The sequence below is a fragment of the Oncorhynchus gorbuscha genome, linkage group LG06, assembly GCF_021184085.1.
Source record: "Oncorhynchus gorbuscha isolate QuinsamMale2020 ecotype Even-year linkage group LG06, OgorEven_v1.0, whole genome shotgun sequence".
In the NCBI taxonomy this organism is placed as follows: Eukaryota; Metazoa; Chordata; class Actinopteri; order Salmoniformes; family Salmonidae; genus Oncorhynchus; species Oncorhynchus gorbuscha.
The window spans coordinates 107194011-107219565 of NC_060178.1; the positions used below are offsets into that span (position 1 = coordinate 107194011).

Sequence of the window (25555 nt, forward strand, 5' to 3'; positions counted from 1 at the left end):
TTAGATACTACTGCACTGTTAGATACTACTGCACTGTTATACACTACTGCACTGTTAGATACTACTGCACTGTTAGATACTACTACACTGTTAGATACTACTACACTGTTAGATACTACTGTACTGTTAGATACTAATGTTAGATACTACTGCACTGTTAGATACTACTGCACTGTTAGATACTACTGCACTGTTTGATACTACCTCACTGTTAGATAGTACTGCACTGTTAGATACTACTGCACTGTTAGATAGTACTGCACTGTTTGATACTACTGCACTGTTAGATACTACCTCACTGTTAGATAGTACTGCACTGTTAGATACTACTGCACTGTTAGATACTACCTCACTGTTATATACTACTGCACTGTTAGATACTACTGCACTGTTAGATACTACTGCACTGTTAGATACTACTGCGCTGTTAGATACTACTGCACTGTTAGATACTACTGCACTGTTAGATACTACTGCACTGTTAGATACTACTGCACTGTTAGATACTACTACACTGTTAGATACTACTGCACTGTTATATACTACTGCACTGTTAGATACTACTGCACTGTTAGATACTACTGCACTGTTAGATAGGACTGCACTGTTAGATACTACTGCACTGTTAGATAGTATTGCACTGTTAGATACTACTGCACTGTTAGATACTACTGCACTGTTAGATACTACTGCACTGTTATATACTACTGCACTGTTAGATAGTACTGCACTGTTAGATAGTACTGCACTGTTAGATACTACTGCACTGTTAGATACTACTGCACTGTTAGATACTACTGCACTGTTTGATACTACCTTACTGTTAGATAGTACTGCACTGTTATATACTACTGCACTGTTAGATACTACTACACTGTTAGATACTACTACACTGTTAGATACTACTGCACTGTTAGATACTACTGCACTGTTAGATACTACTGCACTGTTAGATACTACTGCACTGTTATATACTACTGCACTGTTAGATAGTACTGCACTGTTAGATAGTACTGCACTGTTAGATAGTACTGCACTGTTAGATACTACTGCACTGTTAGATAGTATTGCACTGTTAGATACTACTGCACTGTTAGATACTACTGCACTCTTAGATACTACTGCACTGTTATATACTACTGCACTGTTAGATAGTACTGCACTGTTAGATAGTACTGCACTGTTAGATACTACTGCACTGTTAGATAGTACTGCACTGTTAGATACTACTGCACTGTTTGATACTACCTCACTGTTAGATAGTACTGCACTGTTATATACTACTGCACTGTTAGATAGTACTGCACTGTTTGATACTACCGCGCTGTTAGATACTACCTCACTGTTAGATAGTACTGCACTGTTATATACTACTGCACTGTTAGATAGTACTGCACTGTTTGATACTACTGCACTGTTAGATAGTACTGCACTGTTTGATACTACTGCACTGTTAGATACTACTGCACTGTTAGATACTACTGCACTGTTAGATAGTACTGCACTGTTAGATACTACTGCACTGTTAGATACTACTGCACTGTTAGATAGTACTGCACTGTTATATACTACTGTTAGATACTACTGCACTGTTAGATACTACTGCACTGTTAGATACTACTGCACTGTTAGATACTACTGCACTGTTAGATACTACTACACTGTTAGATACTACTGTTAGATACTACTACACTGTTAGATACTACTGCACTGTTAGATACTACTACACTGTTAGATACTACTGTTAGATACTACTACACTGTTAGATACTACTGTTAGATACTACTGTTAGATACTACTGTTAGATACTACTGTTAGATACTACTGTTAGATACTACTACACTGTTAGATACTACTGTTAGATACTACTGCACTGTTAGATACTACTGTTAGATACTACTGTTAGATACTACTGTTAAATACTACTGTTAGATACTACTGTTAGATACTACTACACTGTTAGATACTACTGTTAGATACTACTGCACTGTTAGATACTACTGTTAGATACTACTGCACTGTTAGATACTACTGTTAGATACTACTACACTGTTAGATACTACTGCACTGTTAGATAGTACTGCACTGTTAGATACTACTGCACTGTTAGATACTACTGCACTGTTAGATACTACTGTTAGATACTACTGCACTGTTAGATAGTACTGCACTGTTAGATACTACTGCACTGTTAGACACTACTGCACTGTTAGATACTACTGCACTGTTAGACACTACTACACTGTTAGATACTACTGCACTGTTAGATACTACTGCACTGTTAGATACTACTGCACTGTTAGATACTACTGCACTGTTAGATACTACTGTACTGTTAGATACTACTGCACTGTTAGATAGTACTGCACTGTTAGACACTACTGCACTGTTAGATAGTACTACACTGTTAGACACTACTGCACTGTTAGATAGTACTACACTGTTAGATACTACTGCACTGTTAGATACTACTGCACTGTTAGATAGTACTGCACTGTTAGACACTACTGCACTGTTAGATAGTACTGCACTGTTAGATAGTACTGCACTGTTAGATAGTACTACACTGTTAGATAGTACTGCACTGTTAGATACTACTGCACTGTTAGACACTACTGCACTGTTGAGCTAGGAACACAAGCATTTCTCTACACCCACAATAACATCTGCTAAATATGTGTATGTGACCAATAGAATTGTACTTGTTTTGATTTCCAGGAAGGAAGAAAGAACAGGAAAAACATTTTCTCAAGTAGACGGAAGAAAACTTGTTGTCCTTCAAAGGATTAGGTCAATCTCACTGTCCTTTTAAATGATGTGTTGTGTGACCAGACATTCAAAAGGACACTAGTAATTGGCTAAGGTACCTTGAACTGGTGTCATCATTCATAGGCATGAAAACTGTTGACACATCTCACCAATGACTCAACAACACGCACGCATACACACAGTCTGTATACACACACACAGAGAGAGATCTCAGTGATGCTCTGAATAACTTACTGGGGGGCCTGGTAGTCCTGGCCTTCCAGGGAGCCTTCACTTCCTGTAGGACACACACACACACACACACACACACACACACACACACACACACACACACACACACACACACACACACACACACACACACACACACACACACACACACACACACACACACACACACACACACACACACACACACACACACACACACACACACACACACACACACACACACACAGAACAAACCATGAGAGGGATAATGCTTTCCAGTCTGTCACTGGGGAACACGTTTCTCCAGTTAAGATCCCAATAATCTGAGAATACCTCTTTACCCATATTTACCCACACATTAGACACAGTGACAATCCTAATCTTTGGGACATGGCATGGCTGATAATACAAGTCTATTGCAGAGGTAGAGTATTTGAGAAGAGGGACATACTAGCTCTGTTGAATTTGAGATAGATTGGGGGTAAGGCTCTGCGATAAACTCGTGTCCTGTACAAGGGGTGTACTGATACATCAACCTGCCTCACGCTACAGAAACAGGAGATCCTATGAGCTGTTCTGGCTGCACAAGCCTCTTGCAAGGCTACTGAATTGGCATACAGCACGCCACCCCAATCCACTGACAACACTAGGCCCATGGCATTCTTTCAACAACAAAACTGAAGAGAAATCCATAAGGAATAATGTGCTTTTTAAGAAAATAACATGATTCCTGAGTATTACAATAACCCATTATTGATGCTCTTTGAGATAGCACTAAATAAGACGCAAGGCATTGTTTTCATCTTAGACTACTTGAACAGCTCTTGGCATGTCAGGCCACAAGCTTGAATAAAACACGACCCTGTATTTACTAACTGCCAATATTTACAACATTAAGTTGACATGTACAGTACAGTGCCCAGTGAAAGTCTGTACAACAATGGCACAGTCTTCACATTCCCCCCCCTTAAAATTAAATAAAAAAATGGATTGAATTAGATATATTTTCTACAGGTCTACACAACCTACTCCACATCTTCAAAGTGAAAGAAATGTATATGAAATGTTCTAATTAATAAGGAAAACAAAAAAACAAAGATGTCTTGATTGTGTGTCTTCACACCCCAAAGTGAATTCTTGGTGGAAGCACCTTTTGACAGCCATTACAGCTGTGAATCATTTTGAATAAGATTCTGCACAACTCTTAGGGCAATATAATTCCATTGCTTGATCATGACAAACTCCCCAGTCCCTGGTGATGACAAGCATACCCATAACATGATGCTACCAACCACAATAGTTGAAAATACAGAGGGTTGACTTTGTGTTATGTTGTATTGTATTTGACCCAAACCTGTAGTTTTTATTTTAGGCCAAAAACGTAATGTCTTTGTAAGTCGCTCTGGATAAGAGCGTCTGCTAAATGACTTAAATGTAAATGTAAATGTGTTGTCTTGCAGTATTACTTAATGGTATTGTTGCAAACATAATCAAGGATTTGGAGTGGATTTTTTTAACACAGGCTTCCTTCACTTTACCATGCGGGCCAGTAATGTGGAGTGAATGCAATGGTTTAGATCCCTTTGTATTTTCCAGTATTGTAGTGGCCTCGGGAGGCTGTCAGGATCTAAAGAAATATGAAAGGAACAAAGCCCAGGTAAAACGTTAGCGGAAACTCTGTCTTCTGACTGCCTAACCCTGGGATAGAGTTACATTTTTCTGTGGGACAATTGCACACACACAAAAGTATGCCAAGGACACAACAGAGTGGCTTTCCAAGAGGTATTTAGTGTTCCTGAGTGGTTTAGTCTCTGTCCTGACTTAAATCTGATTGAAAAATGAAAGACAATGTTTGAATACTGCTGTCCGTCAATGATTCCCTACCAAATTTACTGAGCTTGAGCAATTTGAACAAAAACAATGGATATAAACTCAGTGGCCAGTTTATTAGGTACAACAACCCGTTCAGGAAAATGGTTCACTCCTACAGACAGTGAGTCATGTGGCCGTGACTTGCTATGTAAAGCAGGCAGACAAGCCTTGAGGCATTCATTTACTGTTCAACTGAATGTTACAATGGGCCAAACCAGTGACCTAAGAGACTTTGAGCTTGGTATGATCGTCGGTGGCAGGCGAGCCGGTTCCAGTATCTCAGAAACGCCCGGCATCCTGGCCTTTTCACGCAGGACAGAGTCTAGGGTTTACTGAGAATGGTGCCACAAACAACCTTCCAGTTAGCGGCATGCCTGTGGGAGAAAACAGCTTGTTGATGAGAGAGGCTGAAGGAGAATGGGAGAAAACAGCTTGTTGATGAGAGAGGCTGAAGGAGAATGGGAGAAAACAGCTTGTTGATGAGAGAGGCTGAAGGAGAATGGTAGAAAACAGCTTGTTGATGAGAGAGGCTGAAGGAGAATGGGAGAAAACAGCTTGTTGATGAGAGAGGCTGAAGGAGAATGGGAGAAAACAGCTTGTTGATGAGAGAGGCTGAAGGAGAATGGGAGAAAACAGCTTGTTGATGAGAGAGGCTGAAGGAGAATGGGAGAAAACAGCTTGTTGATGAGAGAGGCTGAAGGAGAATGGGAGAAAACAGCTTGTTGATGAGAGAGGCTGAAGGAGAATGGGAGAAAACAGCTTGTTGATGAGAGAGGCTGAAGGAGAATGGGAGAAAACAGCTTGTTGATGAGAGAGGCTGAAGGAGAATGGGAGAAAACAGCTTGTTGATGAGAGAGGCTGAAGGAGAATGGGAGAAAACAGCTTTTGATGAGAGAGGCTGAAGGAGAATGGGAGAAAACAGCTTGTTGATGAGAGAGGCTGAAGGAGAATGGGAGAAAACAGCTTGTTGATGAGAGAGGCTGAAGGAGAATGGGAGAAAACAGCTTGTTGATGAGAGAGGCTGAAGGAGAATGGGAGAAAACAGCTTGTTGATGAGAGAGGCTGAAGGAGAATGGGAGAAAACAGCTTGTTGATGAGAGAGGCTGAAGGAGAATGGGAGAAAAGGCTGAAGGAGATTGGGAGAAAACAGCTTGTTGATGAGAGAGGCTGAAGGAGAATGGGAGAAAACAGCTTGTTGATGAGAGAGGCTGAAGGAGAATGGGAGAAAACAGCTTGTTGATGAGAGAGGCTGAAGGAGAATGGGAGAAAACAGCTTGTTGATGAGAGAGGCTGAAGGAGAATGGGAGAAAACAGCTTGTTGATGAGAGAGGCTGAAGGAGAATGGGAGAAAACAGCTTGTTGATGAGAGAGGCTGAAGGAGAATGGGAGAAAACAGCTTGTTGATGAGAGAGGCTGAAGGAGAATGGGAGAAAACAGCTTTTTGATGAGAGAGGCTGAAGGAGAATGGGAGAAAACAGCTTGTTGATGAGAGAGGCTGAAGGAGAATGGGAGAAAACAGCTTTTTGATGAGAGAGGCTGAAGGAGAATGGGAGAAAACAGCTTGTTGATGAGAGAGGCTGAAGGAGAATGGGAGAAAACAGCTTGTTGATGAGAGAGGCTGAAGGAGAATGGGAGAAAACAGCTTGTTGATGAGAGAGGCTGAAGGAGAATGGGAGAAAACAGCTTGTTGATGAGAGAGGCTGAAGGAGAATGGGAGAAAACAGCTTGTTGATGAGAGAGGCTGAAGGAGAATGGGAGAAAACAGCTTGTTGATGAGAGAGGCTGAAGGAGAATGGGAGAAAACAGCTTGTTGATGAGAGAGGCTGAAGGAGAATGGGAGAAAACAGCTTGTTGATGAGAGAGGCTGAAGGAGAATGGTAGAAAACAGCTTGTTGATGAGAGAGGCTGAAGGAGAATGGGAGAAAACAGCTTGTTGATGAGAGAGGCTGAAGGAGAATGGGAGAAAACAGCTTGTTGATGAGAGAGGCTGAAGGAGAATGGGAGAAAACAGCTTGTTGATGAGAGAGGCTGAAGGAGAATGGGAGAAAACAGCTTGTTGATGAGAGAGGCTGAAGGAGAATGGGAGAAAACAGCTTGTTGATGAGAGAGGCTGAAGGAGAATGGGAGAAAACAGCTTTTGATGAGAGAGGCTGAAGGAGAATGGGAGAAAACAGCTTGTTGATGAGAGAGGCTGAAGGAGAATGGGAGAAAACAGCTTGTTGATGAGAGAGGCTGAAGGAGAATGGGAGAAAACAGCTTTTTGATGAGAGAGGCTGAAGGAGAATGGGAGAAAACAGCTTGTTGATGAGAGAGGCTGAAGGAGAATGGGAGAAAACAGCTTTTTGATGAGAGAGGCTGAAGGAGAATGGGAGAAAACAGCTTGTTGATGAGAGAGGCTGAAGGAGAATGGGAGAAAACAGCTTGTTGATGAGAGAGGCTGAAGGAGAATGGGAGAAAACAGCTTGTTGATGAGAGAGGCTGAAGGAGAATGGGAGAAAACAGCTTGTTGATGAGAGAGGCTGAAGGAGAATGGGAGAAAACAGCTTGTTGATGAGAGAGGCTGAAGGAGAATGGGAGAAAACAGCTTGTTGATGAGAGAGGCTGAAGGAGAATGGGAGAAAACAGCTTGTTGATGAGAGAGGCTGAAGGAGAATGGGAGAAAACAGCTTGTTGATGAGAGAGGCTGAAGGAGAATGGGAGAAAACAGCTTGTTGATGAGAGAGGCTGAAGGAGAATGGGAGAAAACAGCTTGTTGATGAGAGAGGCTGAAGGAGAATGGGAGAAAACAGCTTGTTGATGAGAGAGGCTGAAGGAGAATGGGAGAAAACAGCTTTTTGATGAGAGAGGCTGAAGGAGAATGGGAGAAAACAGCTTGTTGATGAGAGAGGCTGAAGGAGAATGGGAGAAAACAGCTTGTTGATGAGAGAGGCTGAAGGAGAATGGGAGAAAACAGCTTGTTGATGAGAGAGGCTGAAGGAGAATGGGAGAAAACAGCTTGTTGATGAGAGAGGCTGAAGGAGAATGGGAGAAAACAGCTTGTTGATGAGAGAGGCTGAAGGAGAATGGGAGAAAACAGCTTGTTGATGAGAGAGGCTGAAGGAGAATGGCAATAATCGTGTAAGCTAACAGGAGGGCCACAAACAGGTAAATATCGGTGCAGTACAACAGTGGATGGCAGAACAGCATCTCGGAATACACAACTTGTCTGTCTTTTTCACGGATGCGCTATTGCAGCAGTTGCTGTTGCATCATGCTGATGGCAGAGTCAGGATTTGACTTAAGCAGCATGAGTCCATGGCCCCATTCTGCCTGGTATCAACGGTACAAGCTGGTGACGGTGGTGTAATTGTGTGGGGAATGTTTTCCTGGCACATGTCAGGTCCCTTGATACCAATTGAGCAATGTTTCCATACCCCAAAGAATTCAATCTGTTCTGGAGGCAAAGGGGGGTCTGACCCGGGGCGGCAGCGTAGCCTAGTGGTTAGAGCGTTGGACTAGTAACCGGAAGGTTGCGAGTACAAACCCCCGAGCTGACAAGGTACAAATCTGTCGTTCTGCCCCTGAACAGGCAGATAACCCACTGTTCCCAGGCCGTCATTGAAAATAAGAATGTGTTCTTAACTGACTTGCCTGGTTAAATAAAGGTAAACAAATAAATAAAATAAAAATATAAACTGGCCGCTGAGTGCATGTTGTTGTAAGAGTTGTGCAAGCTTGGTAGAATCTTATTCAGAATGATTCCCAGCTGTAATGACTGCTGAAGGTGCTTCCACCAAGTAAAAGTGAAAACATATGTAATCAGTTCATCATTATCTAAGTCATTTGGAAAATGATCATTTTTCTTTCACTTTGGAGTAGGCTGTGAAACTACATTTGGGACAAATCTAATTGAATCCCTTTGTAGATTTAATCTGAAGGTAGCAAAGGGTGAAGACCGTGTAAGTGTGAGTAGACCTTCACTAGAGACTGTATATTCACACACAGCGTCTCTTTCTTACCCGATCTCCCTTTGTTCCAGGCTGACCCATTGGCCCAGGTCTGCCCATGACGCCCTGCAGACAGAGACAAGGTACATCAATTAACTGGGTCACAAACTAAATATAGAAACAAGGTACATCAATTAACTGGGTCACTAACTAAATATAGAAACAAGGTACATCAATTAACTGGGTCACAAACTAAATATAGAAAACAAAGTACATCAATTAACTGGGTCACTAACTAAATATAGAAACAACGTACATCAATTAACTGGGTCACAAACTAAATATAGAAAACAAAGTACATCAATTAACTGGGTCTCAAACTAAATATAGAAACTGGGTGAGAGAAAATAGGGGCCAAACAATGAGTATGGTTTTCTCAGTGATTGTTATTGTATCAACAACACAGTACTACACATGCATTACAACGAGGGATGAATAGATGCTAGGGATGACTAGGGATGAATAGATGAATAGATGTGAAAGATGATTTAATGAAGATGATTTAATTGGTGATTTGTTTTGCTTACAGGGGCTCCAGTACGGCCGGTTGTACCCAGAATGCCTGGAACTCCAGGAGAGCCCTGAGAAAGACAAGAAACACCAGAGAACAATCACTTCCTGTGTAATAGGTAGTGTATGATCGCCTAACTGGTAGGTATTGCAAGAAGGACAAGAGGAGAGTTAACCTCGTTTGCATTTTCGGGGCTATTCCATTGATTCTGTTGTACATGGGGCAAGATGAGTCATGTGACCGTGGCTTGCTATATAAAGCAGGCATTGAGGCATTGAGGCATTGAGGCATTGAGGCATTGAGGCATTGAGGCATTGAGGCATTGAGACATTGAGACATTGAGACATTGAGACATTGAGGCATTGAGACATTGAGGCATTGAGGCATTGAGGCATTGAGACATTGAGACATTGAGACATTGAGACATTGAGGCATTGAGACATTGAGGCATTGAGGCATTGAGGCATTGAGGCATTGAGACATTGAGACATTGAGACATTGAGACATTGAGGCATTGAGGCATTGAGGCATTGAGGCATTGAGGCATTGAGACATTGAGACATTGAGACATTGAGACATTGAGGCATTGAGACATTGAGACATTGAGACATTGAGGCATTGAGACATTGAGGCATTGAGACATTGAGGCATTGAGGCATTGAGACATTGAGACATTGAGACATTGAGACATTGAGACATTGAGACATTGAGGCATTGAGACATTGAGGCATTGAGACATTGAGGCATTGAGACATTGAGACATTGAGGCATTGAGGCATTGAGGCATTGAGACATTGAGACATTGAGACATTGAGACATTGAGACATTCTGTTACTGATCGACTGAACGTCACAAAGGGTAAAACCAGTGACCTAAGCGACTGTGAGCGTGGAATGATCGTTGGTTCCAGATTTGATTTGATTTGATGTAGTGTACCGTCAAGCACACTCAAGCATGTTAAAGTATATGATTCGTGTCTTGGCCCCAGGACAGGTCTGAAACCCACCTCGTCTCCTTTGTCCCCACCAGGCCCAGGGAATCCTCTCTCTCCTTTCATCCCCTAGAACAGCAAACAACATCACTGAATGAGTAAACAGTAACAGCAACAGTAAATAGTACAAAAATGGCCAAATCAAGTTGAATTCTGTATAAACCTTTTCTTAATGTGTCTGCTTGTGAAATGAGAAATGTCTGCCACCATAATATACCGTATGTTCTCTCCAAACCTAATAGTCTCAAACCAGCGGCATGACGGGTGGTCATACATTTCACTTTGACTTCTTGTTTCTAATAGAGCCAATTAGAAGCGACTGCTTGGGTAATTTTACTAATACAGGACACTGCTGTGTATCCATGGCAACCACGTCTGCAGCCAGCAGCTCTGATGATACGAATGTGCTGGACTAACATGGTAAATGTCTGAATCTTTGGTTCAACGGTTGGTGTCTGAATCTTTCCAAATCTCTCCGATGAAAAGAAATATGAACAACTACGAGAGCCTATGTCGTACATTATAGCATATTATTCATTGTTTATAAGGCATTATAAATGCCCTCACAATGCATTACGAAGAGGGTATTTATTCGTAGGAAGTATTATGAAAACAATTAAACTGGAAATGAATAGCAACAAGGGATAGAACCATGTAAAATAATATCCTGGAGAAGAAGTGTAGTCCCCAGTGATGCACCAGTCTAAATACTATTACACCTATCGCCTTTTCTAATTCACTTTGTCATGCTGAGATTGGCAATGAATGGAGTGAATGGAGTAATTCTGTATACATTGACTGTGTCCCAAATTCACTGTGTCCTAATCCTTTACACAGGGCACTACTTTTCACCAGAGGTTATAGTGCACTATGTAGGGAATAGGCTGCCATTTAGAACACATACATTATAACAGGGAATAGGCTGCCATTTAGAACACATCCATTATAACAGGGAATAGGCTGCCATTTAGAACACATACATTATAACAGGGAATAGGCTGCCATTTAGAACACATACATTATAACAGGGAATAGGCTGCCATGCCATTTAGAACACATACATTATAATCAGGATGACACGTTGTTTCCTACCTTTGGACCTTCTTTCCCTGGATTACCGAGAGGTCCTCGCACTCCTGGATCCCCCTGTTTAGGATGGACACACACGCAAATCAATGCACAGAGAAAGACACACACACAAAATCACACAATCTGTCCCCAAGGGTTCCACTCTCACACTTCTGGGCGTGCGTGCGACCCATCCATCCATCCACCCACCCACCCACCCACCCACCCACCCACCCACCCACCCACACACACACACACACACACACACACACACACACACACACACACACACACACACACACACACACACACACACACACACACACACACACACACACACACACAGTAAAGATAATGAGACACTCACCTTTTCTCCCACCATGCCTTGCACTCCTGTCGCTCCATGGGTTCCCTGCTCGCCCTTCTGCCCAGGCAGACCTGGCACTCTGGTCTGGCACACGGTGCAGGCATTCTGCCAACACACAGCGGGAGGGGGGAGAGGTACGGTCATACAGACCACATATCTGTCACTGAGTCACAGCAGGGAAATACAGTGCTCCTTGTGTTTGTATTCCATCTCCCCTGGGTCGAAGAGCAGGGGAGATGTCTTAACGGTCTCTCAATGTTTCCACAACATTGAAGTTAATGTGAGCAGACTGAGAACCAGACATTGTCTTATTTCCCACCCACTCTCTAACTGACTGTGACATTTGGGGGATCATTTGAAATATCACGGTCTCCCATCCAGTTCAGGTTTCACTGAGTAACATTTATTTACATTCAAATAGTTAGGCTTAGTCTGTGTCTGGGAAATCAGCCCTGTCTGGGGAATCAGCCCTGTCTGGGAAATCAGCCCTGTCTGGGAAATCAGCCCTGTCTGGGGAATCAGCCCTGTCTGGGAAATCAGCCCTGTCTGGGAAATCAGCCCTGTCTGGGAATCAGCCCTGTCTGGGAAATCAGCCCTGTCTGGGAAATCAGCCCTGTCTGGGGAAATCAGCCCTGTCTGGGGAAATCAGCCCTGTCTGGGAAATCAGCCCTGTCTGGGAAATCAGCCCTGTCTGGGAAATCAGCCCTGTCTGGGAAATCAGCCCTGTCTGGGGAAATCAGCCCTGTCTGGGAAATCAGCCCTGTCTGGGAAATCAGCCCTGTCTGGGAAATCAGCCCTGTCTGGGGAATCAGCCCTGTCTGGGGAATCAGCCCTGTCTGGGAAATCAGCCCTGTCTGGGGAATCAGCCCTGTCTGGGAAATCAGCCCTGTCTGGGAAATCAGCCCTGTCTGGGGAATCAGCCCTGTCTGGGAAATCAGCCCTGTCTGGGAAATCAGCCCTGTCTGGGAAATCAGCCCTGTTGAAGTGTACTTCCTCTACAGCAGCAGACATTCACCTAGTCAATCTATGACATGGAAAGAGCAGCTGTTCCTATTTTTTTTTGTCCACTCAGTGTCCACTCAGTGTACATTCAGTAGAAGAACACCACAGGAGGTTGGTGGCACCTGAATTAGGGAGGACGGGCTGGTAGTAATGACTGGAGTGGAATAGGTGGAATGGTTTCCATGTGTTTGATGCCGTTCCAGCCATTACTATGAGCTTTCCTCCCCTCAGCAGCCTCATATGAAGAACACATGAATACGTTCCACTTCCAACCAATTATCTGGAGATGGATAACAGTTCTGTTTATACAGCATGAAGACTGTATGACCCTTAGTGTCACTGGCATTTAGACTCATCAGAGAAGAGCAGTGGGAAGATATTGCATCTAACTTTATGGAAATCTACAAATCTTTTTTTCTGAGAGAGACTTGAGCAAAGTGTCTTGAAATAAAAAAGGTCCAATTCAGTTGAGTGCTGCTTTCAGTGTGAAATATCAAATACCATCGGCTGTAAACTGACCAAACTCTGTCAATTAAAGTGAAGAAACGGAGAAAAGCTATTCTTGGGGAGGATTGTCATTCAGCTCATCAAGTTGAATGACGCAGTCAAGCCAGCAGCACATTGTAAAAAAGGCCTTTAAACAGGCAGGTTAGCGTTTCTTTCTCATGGATCTTGTTCTGGAGGCAGTTCTGCAGAGTGGTCACTAGCTAGCACAGCCACAAAGTCATAAAATCAGATTTTAAATCTAACTTTAATCTTAACCACACTAATAAACCTAAACTAAGACCAAAAAGCAACATAGCCAATTCTGACTTTGCAGCTGGCCAATCTAGTGGAAATTGCTCAGTTCTGCCTCAAGGACAAGATTCATGACAATAAATGTCAATCTGCTTTGAACAGCTAAAAGCTTGGAAACTTTATTCATTTAACTGGGTTTCCTATCTTTGGTCTGGTAGAATAAAATCCCCCCCCCTCCCTCTCTCTCATAATCCTGTTTTCACACAATCCTCTCTCAACAGACACAATCCTGTTTTAACACAATCCTCTCTCAACAGACACAATCCTGTTTTAAATACACATAATTTCTTCTCTGACTGAGAAGAGAGGGATGAATGCATGGATGTGCATTCATCTTGGCTGGCTGAGAGGGACGAGCATCACAACCGAACAGTAATCACACAAACACAGAGAAGAGAGAGAAGACAGATGGAGAGAGAAGAGAGACAGAGAGAGAAGAGAGACAGAGAGAGAAGAGAGAAGAGACAGATGGACAGAGAGAAGAGAGACAGAGAGAGAAGAGAGACAGAGAGAGAAGAGAGAAGAGACAGATGGACAGAGAGAAGAGAGACAGAGAGAGAAGAGAGACAGAGAGAGAAGAGAGAAGAGACAGATGGACAGAGAGAAGAGAGAAGAGACAGATGGACAGAGAGAAGAGAGACAGAGAGAGAAGAGAGACAGAGAGAGACGAGAGAAGAGACAGACGGACAGAGAGAAGAGACAGATGGACAGAGAGAAGAGACAGATGGACAGAGAGAAGAGACAGATGGACAGAGAGAAGAGACAGATGGACAGAGAGAAGAAGACAGATGGACAGAGAGAAGAGATGGACAGATGGACAGAGAGAAGAGACAGATGGACAGAGAGAAGAGACAGATGGACAGAGAGAAGAGACAGATGGACAGAGAGAAGAGACAGATGGACAGAGAGAAGAGACAGATGGACAGAGAGAAGAGACAGATGGACAGAGAGAAGAGACAGATGGACAGAGAGAAGAGACAGATGGACAGATGAGACAGATGGACAGAAGAGAGACAGATGGACAGAGAGAAGAGACAGATGGACAGAGAGAAGAGACAGATGGACAGAGAGAAGAGACAGATGGACAGAGAGAAGAGACAGATGGACAGAGAGAAGAGACAGATGGACAGAGAGAAGAGACAGATGGACAGAGAGAAGAGAGATGTAGAGAGAAGAGACAGATGGACAGAGAGAAGAGACAGATGGACAGAGAGAAGAGACAGATGGACAGAGAGAAGAGACAGATGGACAGAGAGAAGAGACAGATGGACAGAGAGAAGAGACAGATGGACAGAGAGAAGAGACAGATGGAGAGAGAAGAGAGAGATGGACAGATGACAGATGGACAGAGAGAAGAGACAGATGGACAGAGAGAAGAGAGAGATGGACAGAGAGAAGAGACAGATGGACAGAGAGAAGAGACAGATGGACAGAGAGAAGAGACAGATGGACAGAGAGAAGAGACAGATGGACAGAGAGAAGAGACAGATGGACAGAGAAGAGACAGATGGACAGAGAGAAGAGACAGATGGACAGAGAGAAGAGACAGATGGACAGAGAGAAGAGACAGATGGACAGAGAGAAGAGACAGATGGACAGAGAGAAGAGACAGATGGACAGAGAGAAGAGACAGATGGACAGAGAGAAGAGACAGATGGACAGAGAGAAGAGACAGATGGACAGAGAGAAGAGACAGATGGACAGAGAGAAGAGACAGATGGACAGAGAGAAGAGACAGATGGACAGAGAGAAGAGACAGATGGACAGAGAGAGACGAGAGAAGAGACAGACGGACAGAGAGAAGAGACAGATGGACAGAGAGAAGAGACAGATGGACAGAGAGAAGAGACAGATGGACAGAGAGAAGAGACAGATGGACAGAGAGAAGAGACAGATGGACAGAGAGAAGAGACAGATGGACAGAGAGAAGAGACAGATGGACAGAGAGAAGAGACAGATGGACAGAGAGAAGAGACAGATGGACAGAGAGAAGAGAGATGTAGAGAGAAGAGACAGATGGACAGAGAGAAGAGACAGATGGACAGAGAGAAGAGACGGACAGAGAGAAGAGACAGATGGACAGAGAGAAGAGAGATGTAGAGAGAAGAGACAGATGGACAGAGAGAAGAGAGATGTAGAGAGAAGAGACAGATGGACAGAGAGAAGAGAGATGTAGAGAGAAGAGACAGATGGACAGAGAGAAGAGACAGATGGAGAAGGAGAAGACAGACGGAGAGAGAGAAGAGACAGACAGAGAGAGAAGAGTGTACATTGTACAGATACATCAACAAGGCGTGGGAGTGTTGGAGAGATAGAAGGAAAAGGAGAAGTATTGTCCCTTAAATACATAGCAACAAGGTCGCCGTGAGAACAAACAACTGACAACAGAAAGCCCTATTCCCTATATAGTGCACTACTGTTGACAAGAGCCCTATTCCCTATATAGTAGTTCACAGTGTAGGGAATAGGGTACCATTTTGGACATATTCCCTGTGTACTCCAGGAGGGATGTATTCAACAACAGCATTCTTCTTAGGACATTTCAAGGATTCCTGTTGAATATAATAATGCATTTCCATAGTGGAGTTCCAATTTCTTGAATTTCTATCTGCAGTTCGGCACCACCACCTGATGGAGGCGCTCCTGAGCTTCTGTTAATAATTCCGTAACATCACCCTGATAGGTTTAGTACTGGTGAAAATATCACATCAAAATATCAACATTAAACGTTTGTTGTTGTATTACAATTGTGAGGTCTTAAAGTGTGAAATACACCACTGTGGGCAACTGTGCAATCATAGTAACTGATGCAATTAAAGCAGGCTAAATTATAACCTGTTTCTACACCCTCAGTCAATGTGGATCTACATGTTGGCACTTCAAGGTAATAACAAAAATATCTTCCATGAATCTTGACAATTAAAAAAATAATGTATGATTTATGTACCACACTGAATAATGTTGGAATGACAATTGATGGGAATAATCATATGCCACAACGGTAATACATGAAACAGTCCAGTACCTTGAGTAAAGAGCTCATATCTCCGACCATTGGCAAGGCAGTCTGTTGGAAAGACACATTGTCATCATACATTTCATCTTTTTCAGTCAGATCATAGTTGAATGAACCTGTCATAATGATCTTAGCATCACTCGAAGCTTGAACTCTGATGAATGATGCTGAAACACTCAAAGTTATAATGATTGTGTTTAAGGTGGTATGACTGATACTGAAACACTCAAAGTTATAATGATTGTGTTTAAGGTGGTATGACTGATACTGAAACACTCAAAGTTATAATGATTGTGTTTAAGGTGGTATGACTGATACTGAAACACTCAAAGTTATAATGATTGTGTTTAAGGTGGTATGACTGATACTGAAACACTCAAAGTTATAATGATTGTGTTTAAGGTGGTATGACTGATACTGAAACACTCAAAGTTATAATGATTGTGTTTAAGGTGGTATGACTGATACTGAAACACTCAAAGTTATAATGATTGTGTTTAAGGTGGTATGACTGATACTGAAACACTCAAAGTTATAATGATTGTGTTTAAGGTGGTATGACTGATACTGAAACACTCAAAGTTATAATGATTGTGTTTAAGGTGGTATGACTGATACTGAAACACTCAAAGTTATAATGATTGTGTTTAAGGTGGTATGACTGATACTGAAACACTCAAAGTTATAATGATTGTGTTTAAGGTGGTATGACTGATACTGAAACACTCAAAGTTATAATGATTGTGTTTAAGGTGGTATGACTGATGCTGAAACACTCAAAGTTATAATGATTGTGTTTAAGGTGGTATGACTGATACTGAAACACTCAAAGTTATAATGATTGTGTTTAAGGTGGTATGACTGATACTGAAACACTCAAAGTTATAATGATTGTGTTTAAGGTGGTATGACTGATACTGAAACACTCAAAGTTATAATGATTGTGTTTAAGGTGGTATGACTGATTCTGAAACACTCAAAGTTATAATGATTGTGTTTAAGGTGGTATGACTGATGCTGAAACACTCAAAGTTATAATGATTGTGTTTAAGGTGGTATGACTGATGCTGAAACACTCAAAGTTATAATGATTGTGTTTAAGGTGGTATGACTGATACTGAAACACTCAAAGTTATAATGATTGTGTTTAAGGTGGTATGACTGATACTGAAACACTCAAAGTTATAATGATTGTGTTTAAGGTGGTATGACTGATACTGAAACACTCAAAGTTATAATGATTGTGTTTAAGGTGGTATGACTGATACTATGCACTCAAAGTTATAATGATTGTGTTTAAGGTGGTATGACTGATGCTGAAACACTCAAAGTTATAATGATTGTGTTTAAGGTGGTATGACTGATACTGAAACACTCAAAGTTATAATGATTGTGTTTAAGGTGGTATGACTGATACTGAAACACTCAAAGTTATAATGATTGTGTTTAAGGTGGTATGACTGATACTGAAACACTCAAAGTTATAATGATTGTGTTTAAGGTGGTATGACTGATACTGAAACACTCAAAGTTATAATGATTGTGTTTAAGGTGGTATGACTGATACTGAAACACTCAAAGTTATAATGATTGTGTTTAAGGTGGTATGACTGATACTGAAACACTCAAAGTTATAATGATTGTGTTTAAGGTGGTATGACTGATACTGAAACACTCAAAGTTATAATGATTGTGTTTAAGGTGGTATGACTGATACTGAAACACTCAAAGTTATAATGATTGTGTTTAAGGTGGTATGACTGATACTACTGAAACACTCAAAGTTATAATGATTGTGTTTAAGGTGGTATGACTGATGCTGAAACACTCAAAGTTATAATGATTGTGTTTAAGGTGGTATGACTGATGCTGAAACACTCAAAGTTATAATGATTGTGTTTAAGGTGGTATGACTGATACTGAAACACTCAAAGTTATAATGATTGTGTTTAAGGTGGTATGACTGATACTGAAACACTCAAAGTTATAATGATTGTGTTTAAGGTGGTATGACTGATACTGAAACACTCAAAGTTATAATGATTGTGTTTAAGGTGGTATGACTGATACTGAAACACTCAAAGTTATAATGATTGTGTTTAAGGTGGTATGACTGATACTGAAACACTCAAAGTTAATGATTGTGTTTAAGGTGGTATGACTGATTGAAACACTCAAAGTTATAATGATTGTGTTTAAGGTGGTATGACTGATACTGAAACACTCAAAGTTATAATGATTGTGTTTAAGGTGGTATGACTGATACTGAAACACTCAAAGTTATAATGATTGTGTTTAAGGTGGTATGACTGATACTGAAACACTCAAAGTTATAATGATTGTGTTTAAGGTGGTATGAATGATGCTGAAACACTCAAAGTTACAATGATTGTGTTTAAGGTGGTATGACTGATGCTGAAACACTCAAAGTTATAATGATTGTGTTTAAGGTGGTATGACTGATACTGAAACACTCAAAGTTATAATGATTGTGTTTAAGGTGGTATGACTGATACTGAAACACTCAAAGTTATAATGATTGTGTTTAAGGTGGTATGACTGATACTGAAACACTCAAAGTTATAATGATTGTGTTTAAGGTGGTATGACTGATACTGAAACACTCAAAGTTATAATGATTGTGTTTAAGGTGGTATGACTGATACTGAAACACTCAAAGTTATAATGATTGTGTTTAAGGTGGTATGACTGATACTGAAACACTCAAAGTTATAATGATTGTGTTTAAGGTGGTATGACTGATACTGAAACACTCAAAGTTATAATGATTGTGTTTAAGGTGGTATGACTGATACTGAAACACTCAAAGTTATAATGATTGTGTTTAAGGTGGTATGACTGATACTGAAACACTCAAAGTTATAATGATTGTGTTTAAGGTGGTATGACTGATACTGAAACACTCAAAGTTATAATGATTGTGTTTAAGGTGGTATGACTGATACTGAAACACTCAAAGTTATAATGATTGTGTTTAAGGTGGTATGACTGATGCTGAAACACTCAAAGTTATAATGATTGTGTTTAAGGTGGTATGACTGATGCTGAAACACTCAAAGTTATAATGATTGTGTTTAAGGTGGTATGACTGATACTGAAACACTCAAAGTTATAATGATTGTGTTTAAGGTGGTATGACTGATACTGAAACACTCAAAGTTATAATGATTGTGTTTAAGGTGGTATGACTGATGCTGAAACACTCAAAGTTATAATGATTGTGTTTAAGGTGGTATGACTGATACTGAAACACTCAAAGTTATAATGATTGTGTTTAAGGTGGTATGACTGATACTGAAACACTCAAAGTTATAATGATTGTGTTTAAGGTGGTATGACTGATGCTGAAACACTCAAAGTTATAATGATTGTGTTTAAGGTGGTATGACTGATACTGAAACACTCAGTTATAATGATTGTGTTTAAGGTGGTATGACTGATACTGAAACACTCAAAGTTATAATGATTGTGTTTAAGGTGGTATGACTGATACTGAAACACTCAAAGTTATAATGATTGTGTTTAAGGTGGTATGAATGATGCTGAAACACTCAAAGTTACAATGATTGTGTTTAAGGTGGTATGACTGATGCTGAAACACTCAAAGTTATAATGATTGTGTTTAAGGTGGTATGACTGATACTGAAACACTCAAAGTTATAATGATTGTGTTTAAGGTGGTATGACTGATACTGAAACACTCAAAGTTATAATGATTGTGTTTAAGGTGGTATGACTGATACTGAAACACTCAAAGTTATAATGATTGTGTTTAAGGTGGTATGACTGATACTGAAACACTCAAAGTTATAATGATTGTGTTTAGGTGGTATGACTGATACTGAAACACTCAAAGTTATAATGATTGTGTTTAAGGTGGTATGACTGATACTGAAACACTCAAAGTTATAATGATTGTGTTTAAGGTGGTATGACTGATACTGAAACACTCAAAGTTATAATGATTGTGTTTAAGGTGGTATGACTGATACTGAAACACTCAAAGTTATAATGATTGTGTTTAAGGTGGTATGACTGATACTGAAACACTCAAAGTTATAATGATTGTGTTTAAGGTGGTATGACTGATGCTGAAACACTCAAAGTTATAATGATTGTGTTTAAGGTGGTATGACTGATGCTGAAACACTCAAAGTTATAATGATTGTGTTTAAGGTGGTATGACTGATACTGAAACACTCAAAGTTATAATGATTGTGTTTAAGGTGGTATGACTGATACTGAAACACTCAAAGTTATAATGATTGTGTTTAAGGTGGTATGACTGATGCTGAAACACTCAAAGTTATAATGATTGTGTTTAAGGTGGTATGACTGATACTGAAACACTCAAAGTTATAATGATTGTGTTTAAGGTGGTATGACTGATACTGAAACACTCAAAGTTATAATGATTGTGTTTAAGGTGGTATGACTGATGCTGAAACACTCAAAGTTATAATGATTGTGTTTAAGGTGGTATGACTGATACTGAAACACTCAGTTATAATGATTGTGTTTAAGGTGGTATGACTGATACTGAAACACTCAAAGTTATAATGATTGTGTTTAAGGTGGTATGAGATACTGAAACACTCAAAGTTATAATGATTGTGTTTAGGTGGTATGAATGATGCTGAAACACTCAAAGTTACAATGATTGTGTTTAAGGTGGTATGACTGATGCTGAAACACTCAAAGTTATAATGATTGTGTTTAAGGTGGTATGACTGATACTGAAACACTCAAAGTTATAATGATTGTGTTTAGGTGGTATGACTGATACTGAAACACTCAAAGTTATAATGATTGTGTTTAAGGTGGTATGACTGATACTGAAACACTCAAAGTTATAATGATTGTGTTTAAGGTGGTATGACTGATACTGAAACACTCAAAGTTATAATGATTGTGTTTAAGGTGGTATGACTGATACTGAAACACTCAAAGTTATAATGATTGTGTTTAGGTGGTATGACTGATACTGAAACACTCAAAGTTATAATGATTGTGTTTAAGGTGGTATGACTGATACTGAAACACTCAAAGTTATAATGATTGTGTTTAAGGTGGTATGACTGATGCTGAAACACTCAAAGTTATAATGATTGTGTTTAAGGTGGTATGACTGATGCTGAAACACTCAAAGTTATAATGATTGTGTTTAAGGTGGTATGAATGATGCTGAAACACTCAAAGTTATAATGATTGTGTTTAAGGTGGTATGACTGATGCTGAAACACTCAAAGTTATAATGATTGTGTTTAAGGTGGTATGACTGATACTGAAACACTCAAAGTTATAATGATTGTGTTTAAGGTGGTATGAATGCCTTATACATAACCCCTTCAAGTACTGAATAACCAAATCCTCTCCTGTGATTTCAGTTTTCTGTAAAATAATTGTCTTTCTGTGGTTTTGAGGCATTTAACCTAAATATGGTACAGTGGGCTTAGCACCTCCAAGTGACACTGACACAGTATATCTCTGAGAGAGAGATGAGAAAGAGATGAGCGGTTAACTTACTGGTTGACCCGGGGGGCCAGGAGGACCTGGGGGACCTTCTCGACCAGGGGATCCCTTTAAATGAGAGAAATAATGATGTCACCAGCTATGAGACCATCGGAAACACACAGCGCTGCACACCCTTGGCCCAAGCCATTCATCCTAATGGGGTGCTGTGTGTGTGAGTGTGTGTGTGTGTGTGTGTGTGTGTGTGTGTGTGGAGTGTGTGTGTGTGTGTGTGTGTGTGTGTGTGTGTGTGTGTGTGTGGTGTGTGTGTGTGGAGTGTGTGTGTGTGTGTGTATGTGTGAGGAGTGTTTCTGATGTGTCCAGAAACTGTTGCTATTTCCTCATGCAGACATAAAGGAAACAGATCTTTCATCAGAATGTTAGTTTCTCTTTTTATCTGCAGACCGTGGAGGAGAAGAAGAGTGGAGGAGAAGAGGAGTGGAGGAGAGGAAGAGTGGAGGAGAAGAAGAGTGGAGGAGAATAAGAGTGGAGGAGAGGAAGAGTGGAGGAGAGGAGGAGTGGAGGAGAGGAAGAATGGAGGAGAGGAGGAGAGGAGGAGAGGAGGAGTGGAGGAGAGGAGGAGTGGAGAAGAGGAGGAGTGGAGGAGAGGAGGAGAGGAAGAGCGGAGGAGAGGAGGAGAGGAGGAGTGGAGGAGTGGAGGAGAGGAGGAGTGGAGGAGTGGAGGAGGAGAGGAGGAGTGGAGGAGTGGAGGAGAGGAGGAGACGAAGAGCGGAGGAGAGGAGGAGTGGAGGAGAGGAGGAGTGGAGGAGTGGAGGAGAGGAGGAGACGAAGAGCGGAGGAGAGGAGGAGTGGAGGAGAGGAAGAGCGGAGGAGAGGAGGAGTGGAGGAGAGGAGGAGTGGAGGAGTGGAGGAGGAGTGGAGGAGAGGAGGAGTGGAGGAGACGAAGAGCGGAGGAGAGGAGGAGTGGAGGAGAGGAGGAGTGGAGGAGAGGAGGAGTGGAGGAGACAAAGAGCGGAGGAGAGGAGGAGTGGAGGAGAGGAGGAGTGGAGGAGTGGAGGAGGAGTGGAGGAGAGGAGGAGTGGAGGAGAGGAGGAGTGGAGGAGAGGAAGAGTGGAGGAGAGGAAGAGTGGAGGAGATGAAGAGTGGAGGAGAGGAAGAGTGGAGGAGAGGAGGAGAGGAGGAGTGGAGGAGGAGTGGAGGAGAGGAAGAGTGGAGGAGCGGATGAGAGGAGGAGAGGAGTGGAGGAGAGGAAGAGTGGAGGAGAGGAAGAGTGGAGGAGAGGAGGAGAGGAGGAGTGGAGGAGGAGTGGAGGAGAGGAAGAGTGGAGGAGATGAAGAGTGGAGGAGAGGAGGAAGAGTGGAGGAGAGGACGAGTTGAGGAGAGGAGGAGAGGAAGAGTGGAGGAGTGGAGGAGAGGAAGAGTGGAGGAGAGGAGGAGAGGAGGCGTGGAGGAGAGGAAGAGTTGAGGAGAGGAGGAGAGGAGGAGATGAATGGAGGAGAGGAAGAGTGGAGGAGAGGAAGTATTGAGGAGAGGAGGAGAGGAATGGAGGAGAGGAAGAGTGGAGGAGAGGAGGAGAGGAGGGGTGGAGGAGAGGAAGAGTGGAGGAGAGGAAGAGTGGAGGAGAGGAGGAGAAGAGGAGTGGAGGAGAGGAAGAGTGGAGGAGAAGAAGAGTTGAGGTGAGGAGGAGAGGAAGAGTGGAGGAGAGGAGGAGAGGAGGAGTGGAGGAGAGGAAGAGTGGAGGAGAGGACGTGTTGAGGAGAGGAGGAGAGGAAGTGTTGAGGAGTGGAGGAGAGGAAGAGTGGAGAAAAGGAAGAGTGGAGGAGCGAATGAGAGGAGGCGAGGAGTTGAAGAGAGTTAGAGTGGAGGAGAGGAAGAGTTGAGGAGAGGGGGAGAGGAGGAGAGGGAGAGGAGGAGAGGGGAGAGGAGGAGTGGAGAGGGTCCAGGGGCCCTAGGAGTGGAGGACAGGAATAGTTGAGGAGAGGAGGAGAGAAGAGTGGAGGAGATGAAGAGAGGAGGAGGAGAGAGGAGTGAGGAGAGGAAGGGTGGAGAAAATGAAGAGTGGAGGAGAGGAGGAGAAGAAGAGAGGAAGAGAGAAAGACAGGAGAGAGGAGGAGAAACTAGGAGAGGAGTCCTGATGAAGTGGAGGAGAGGAAGAGAGGAGGAAGGAGGAGTGGAGGAGAGGAGTGGAGGAGAGGAAGAGTGGAGAAAAGGAAGACCAGTGGAGGAGAGGAGGAGAAGAAGAGAGGAAGAGAGAAACCAGTGAGATGAGAGGAGAAAAGATGTGAGGAAGAGGAATAGAAGACAGAAAGGAAAGACATTTTCCCTCTGAATGTTAGTTTCTCTTTATCTCCAGATGTAAAGTATCACTGTGTCTCCCTTCCTGCAGAGAGAGGAGGACAGGGGGAGTGGAGGAGCTGAATGAGAAGAGAGGAAGGAAGGTCTTGATCCCACTCACCTCTCTCCCCGGGGTCCCAGCAGGGCCTGAGAAACCAGAGGGTCCACGAGGGCCCTAGGAGAGAAGACAACCCCCATAACACACTAATGAGATCAGGGCCTGTATCTAAAAAGCCTCTCAGATTAGGATTGCTGACCTAGGAGTAGAATATACAGTATTTCCCAACCCTCACAAAGAAGACATGCAAATAAGCTTATGATGAGCCTGACACCAGACCTGTTGAAACTAACACCAGTCCTGTTGAAACTAACACCAGTCCTGTTGAAACTAATACCAGTCCTGATGAGACTAACACCAGACCTGTTGAAACTAATACCAGTCCTGAAACTAACACCAGTCCTGATGAGCCTGACACCAGACCTGTTGAAACTAATACCAGTCCTGATGAGCCTGACACCAGACCTGTTGAAACTAATACCAGTCCTGATGAGCCTGACACCAGACCTGTTGAAACTAATACCAGTCCTGATGAGCCTGACACCAGACCTGTTGAAACTAATACCAGTCCTGAAACTAACACCAGTCCTGAAACTAACACCAGTCCTGTTGAAACTAATACCAGTCCTGATGAGACTAACACTAGTCCTGATGAAACTAATACCAGTCCTGTTGAACTAACACCAGTCCTGTTGAAACTAACACCAGTCCTGAAGACTAACACCAGTCCTGATGAGACTAATACCAGTCCTGAAGACTAACACCAGTCCTGTTGAAACTAACACCAGTCCTGATGAGACTAACATCAGTCCTGTTGAACTAACACCAGTCCTGTTGAGACTAACACCAGTCCTGATGAGACTAACACCAGTCCTGTTGAAACTAACACCAGTCCTGATGAGACTCACCAGTCCTGTTGAACTAACACCAGTCCTGATGAGACTAACACCAGTCCTGAAACTAACACCAGTCCTGAAACTAACACCAGTCCTGTTGAAACTAACACCAGTCCTGAAACTAACACCAGTCCTGAAACTAACACCAGTCCTGAAACTAACACCAGTCCTGAAACTAACACCA

General features: G+C 42.2%; 2 protein-coding genes across 2 annotated transcripts in view; both read right to left on the reverse strand.

Annotated features, from left to right (window-relative positions):
* The window catches only part of LOC124038794 (collagen alpha-1(XIX) chain-like), a 78945-nt gene extending 75918 nt beyond the window's left edge, over nt 1-3027 (reverse strand). Inside the window, exon 1 of the mRNA XM_046354857.1 lies at nt 3004-3027. The gene's annotated coding sequence lies outside the window, so the exon portion shown is untranslated. The remainder of the gene's footprint in view (nt 1-3003) is intronic.
* Nucleotides 3028-8735: 5708 nt separating this feature from the next.
* Nucleotides 8736-25555, reverse strand: part of LOC124038795 (collagen alpha-1(XIX) chain-like) — a 238629-nt gene continuing 221809 nt past the window's right edge. The window contains exons 23-31 of the mRNA XM_046354858.1: nt 24539-24592; nt 22138-22191; nt 16600-16641; nt 11775-11879; nt 11432-11485; nt 10355-10408; nt 9365-9418; nt 8850-8903; nt 8736-8762 (exon numbers count right to left, since the gene is read on the reverse strand). Coding sequence (XP_046210814.1) covers nt 8736-8762; nt 8850-8903; nt 9365-9418; nt 10355-10408; nt 11432-11485; nt 11775-11879; nt 16600-16641; nt 22138-22191; nt 24539-24592 — 498 coding nt within the window. The remainder of the gene's footprint in view (nt 8763-8849; nt 8904-9364; nt 9419-10354; nt 10409-11431; nt 11486-11774; nt 11880-16599; nt 16642-22137; nt 22192-24538; nt 24593-25555) is intronic.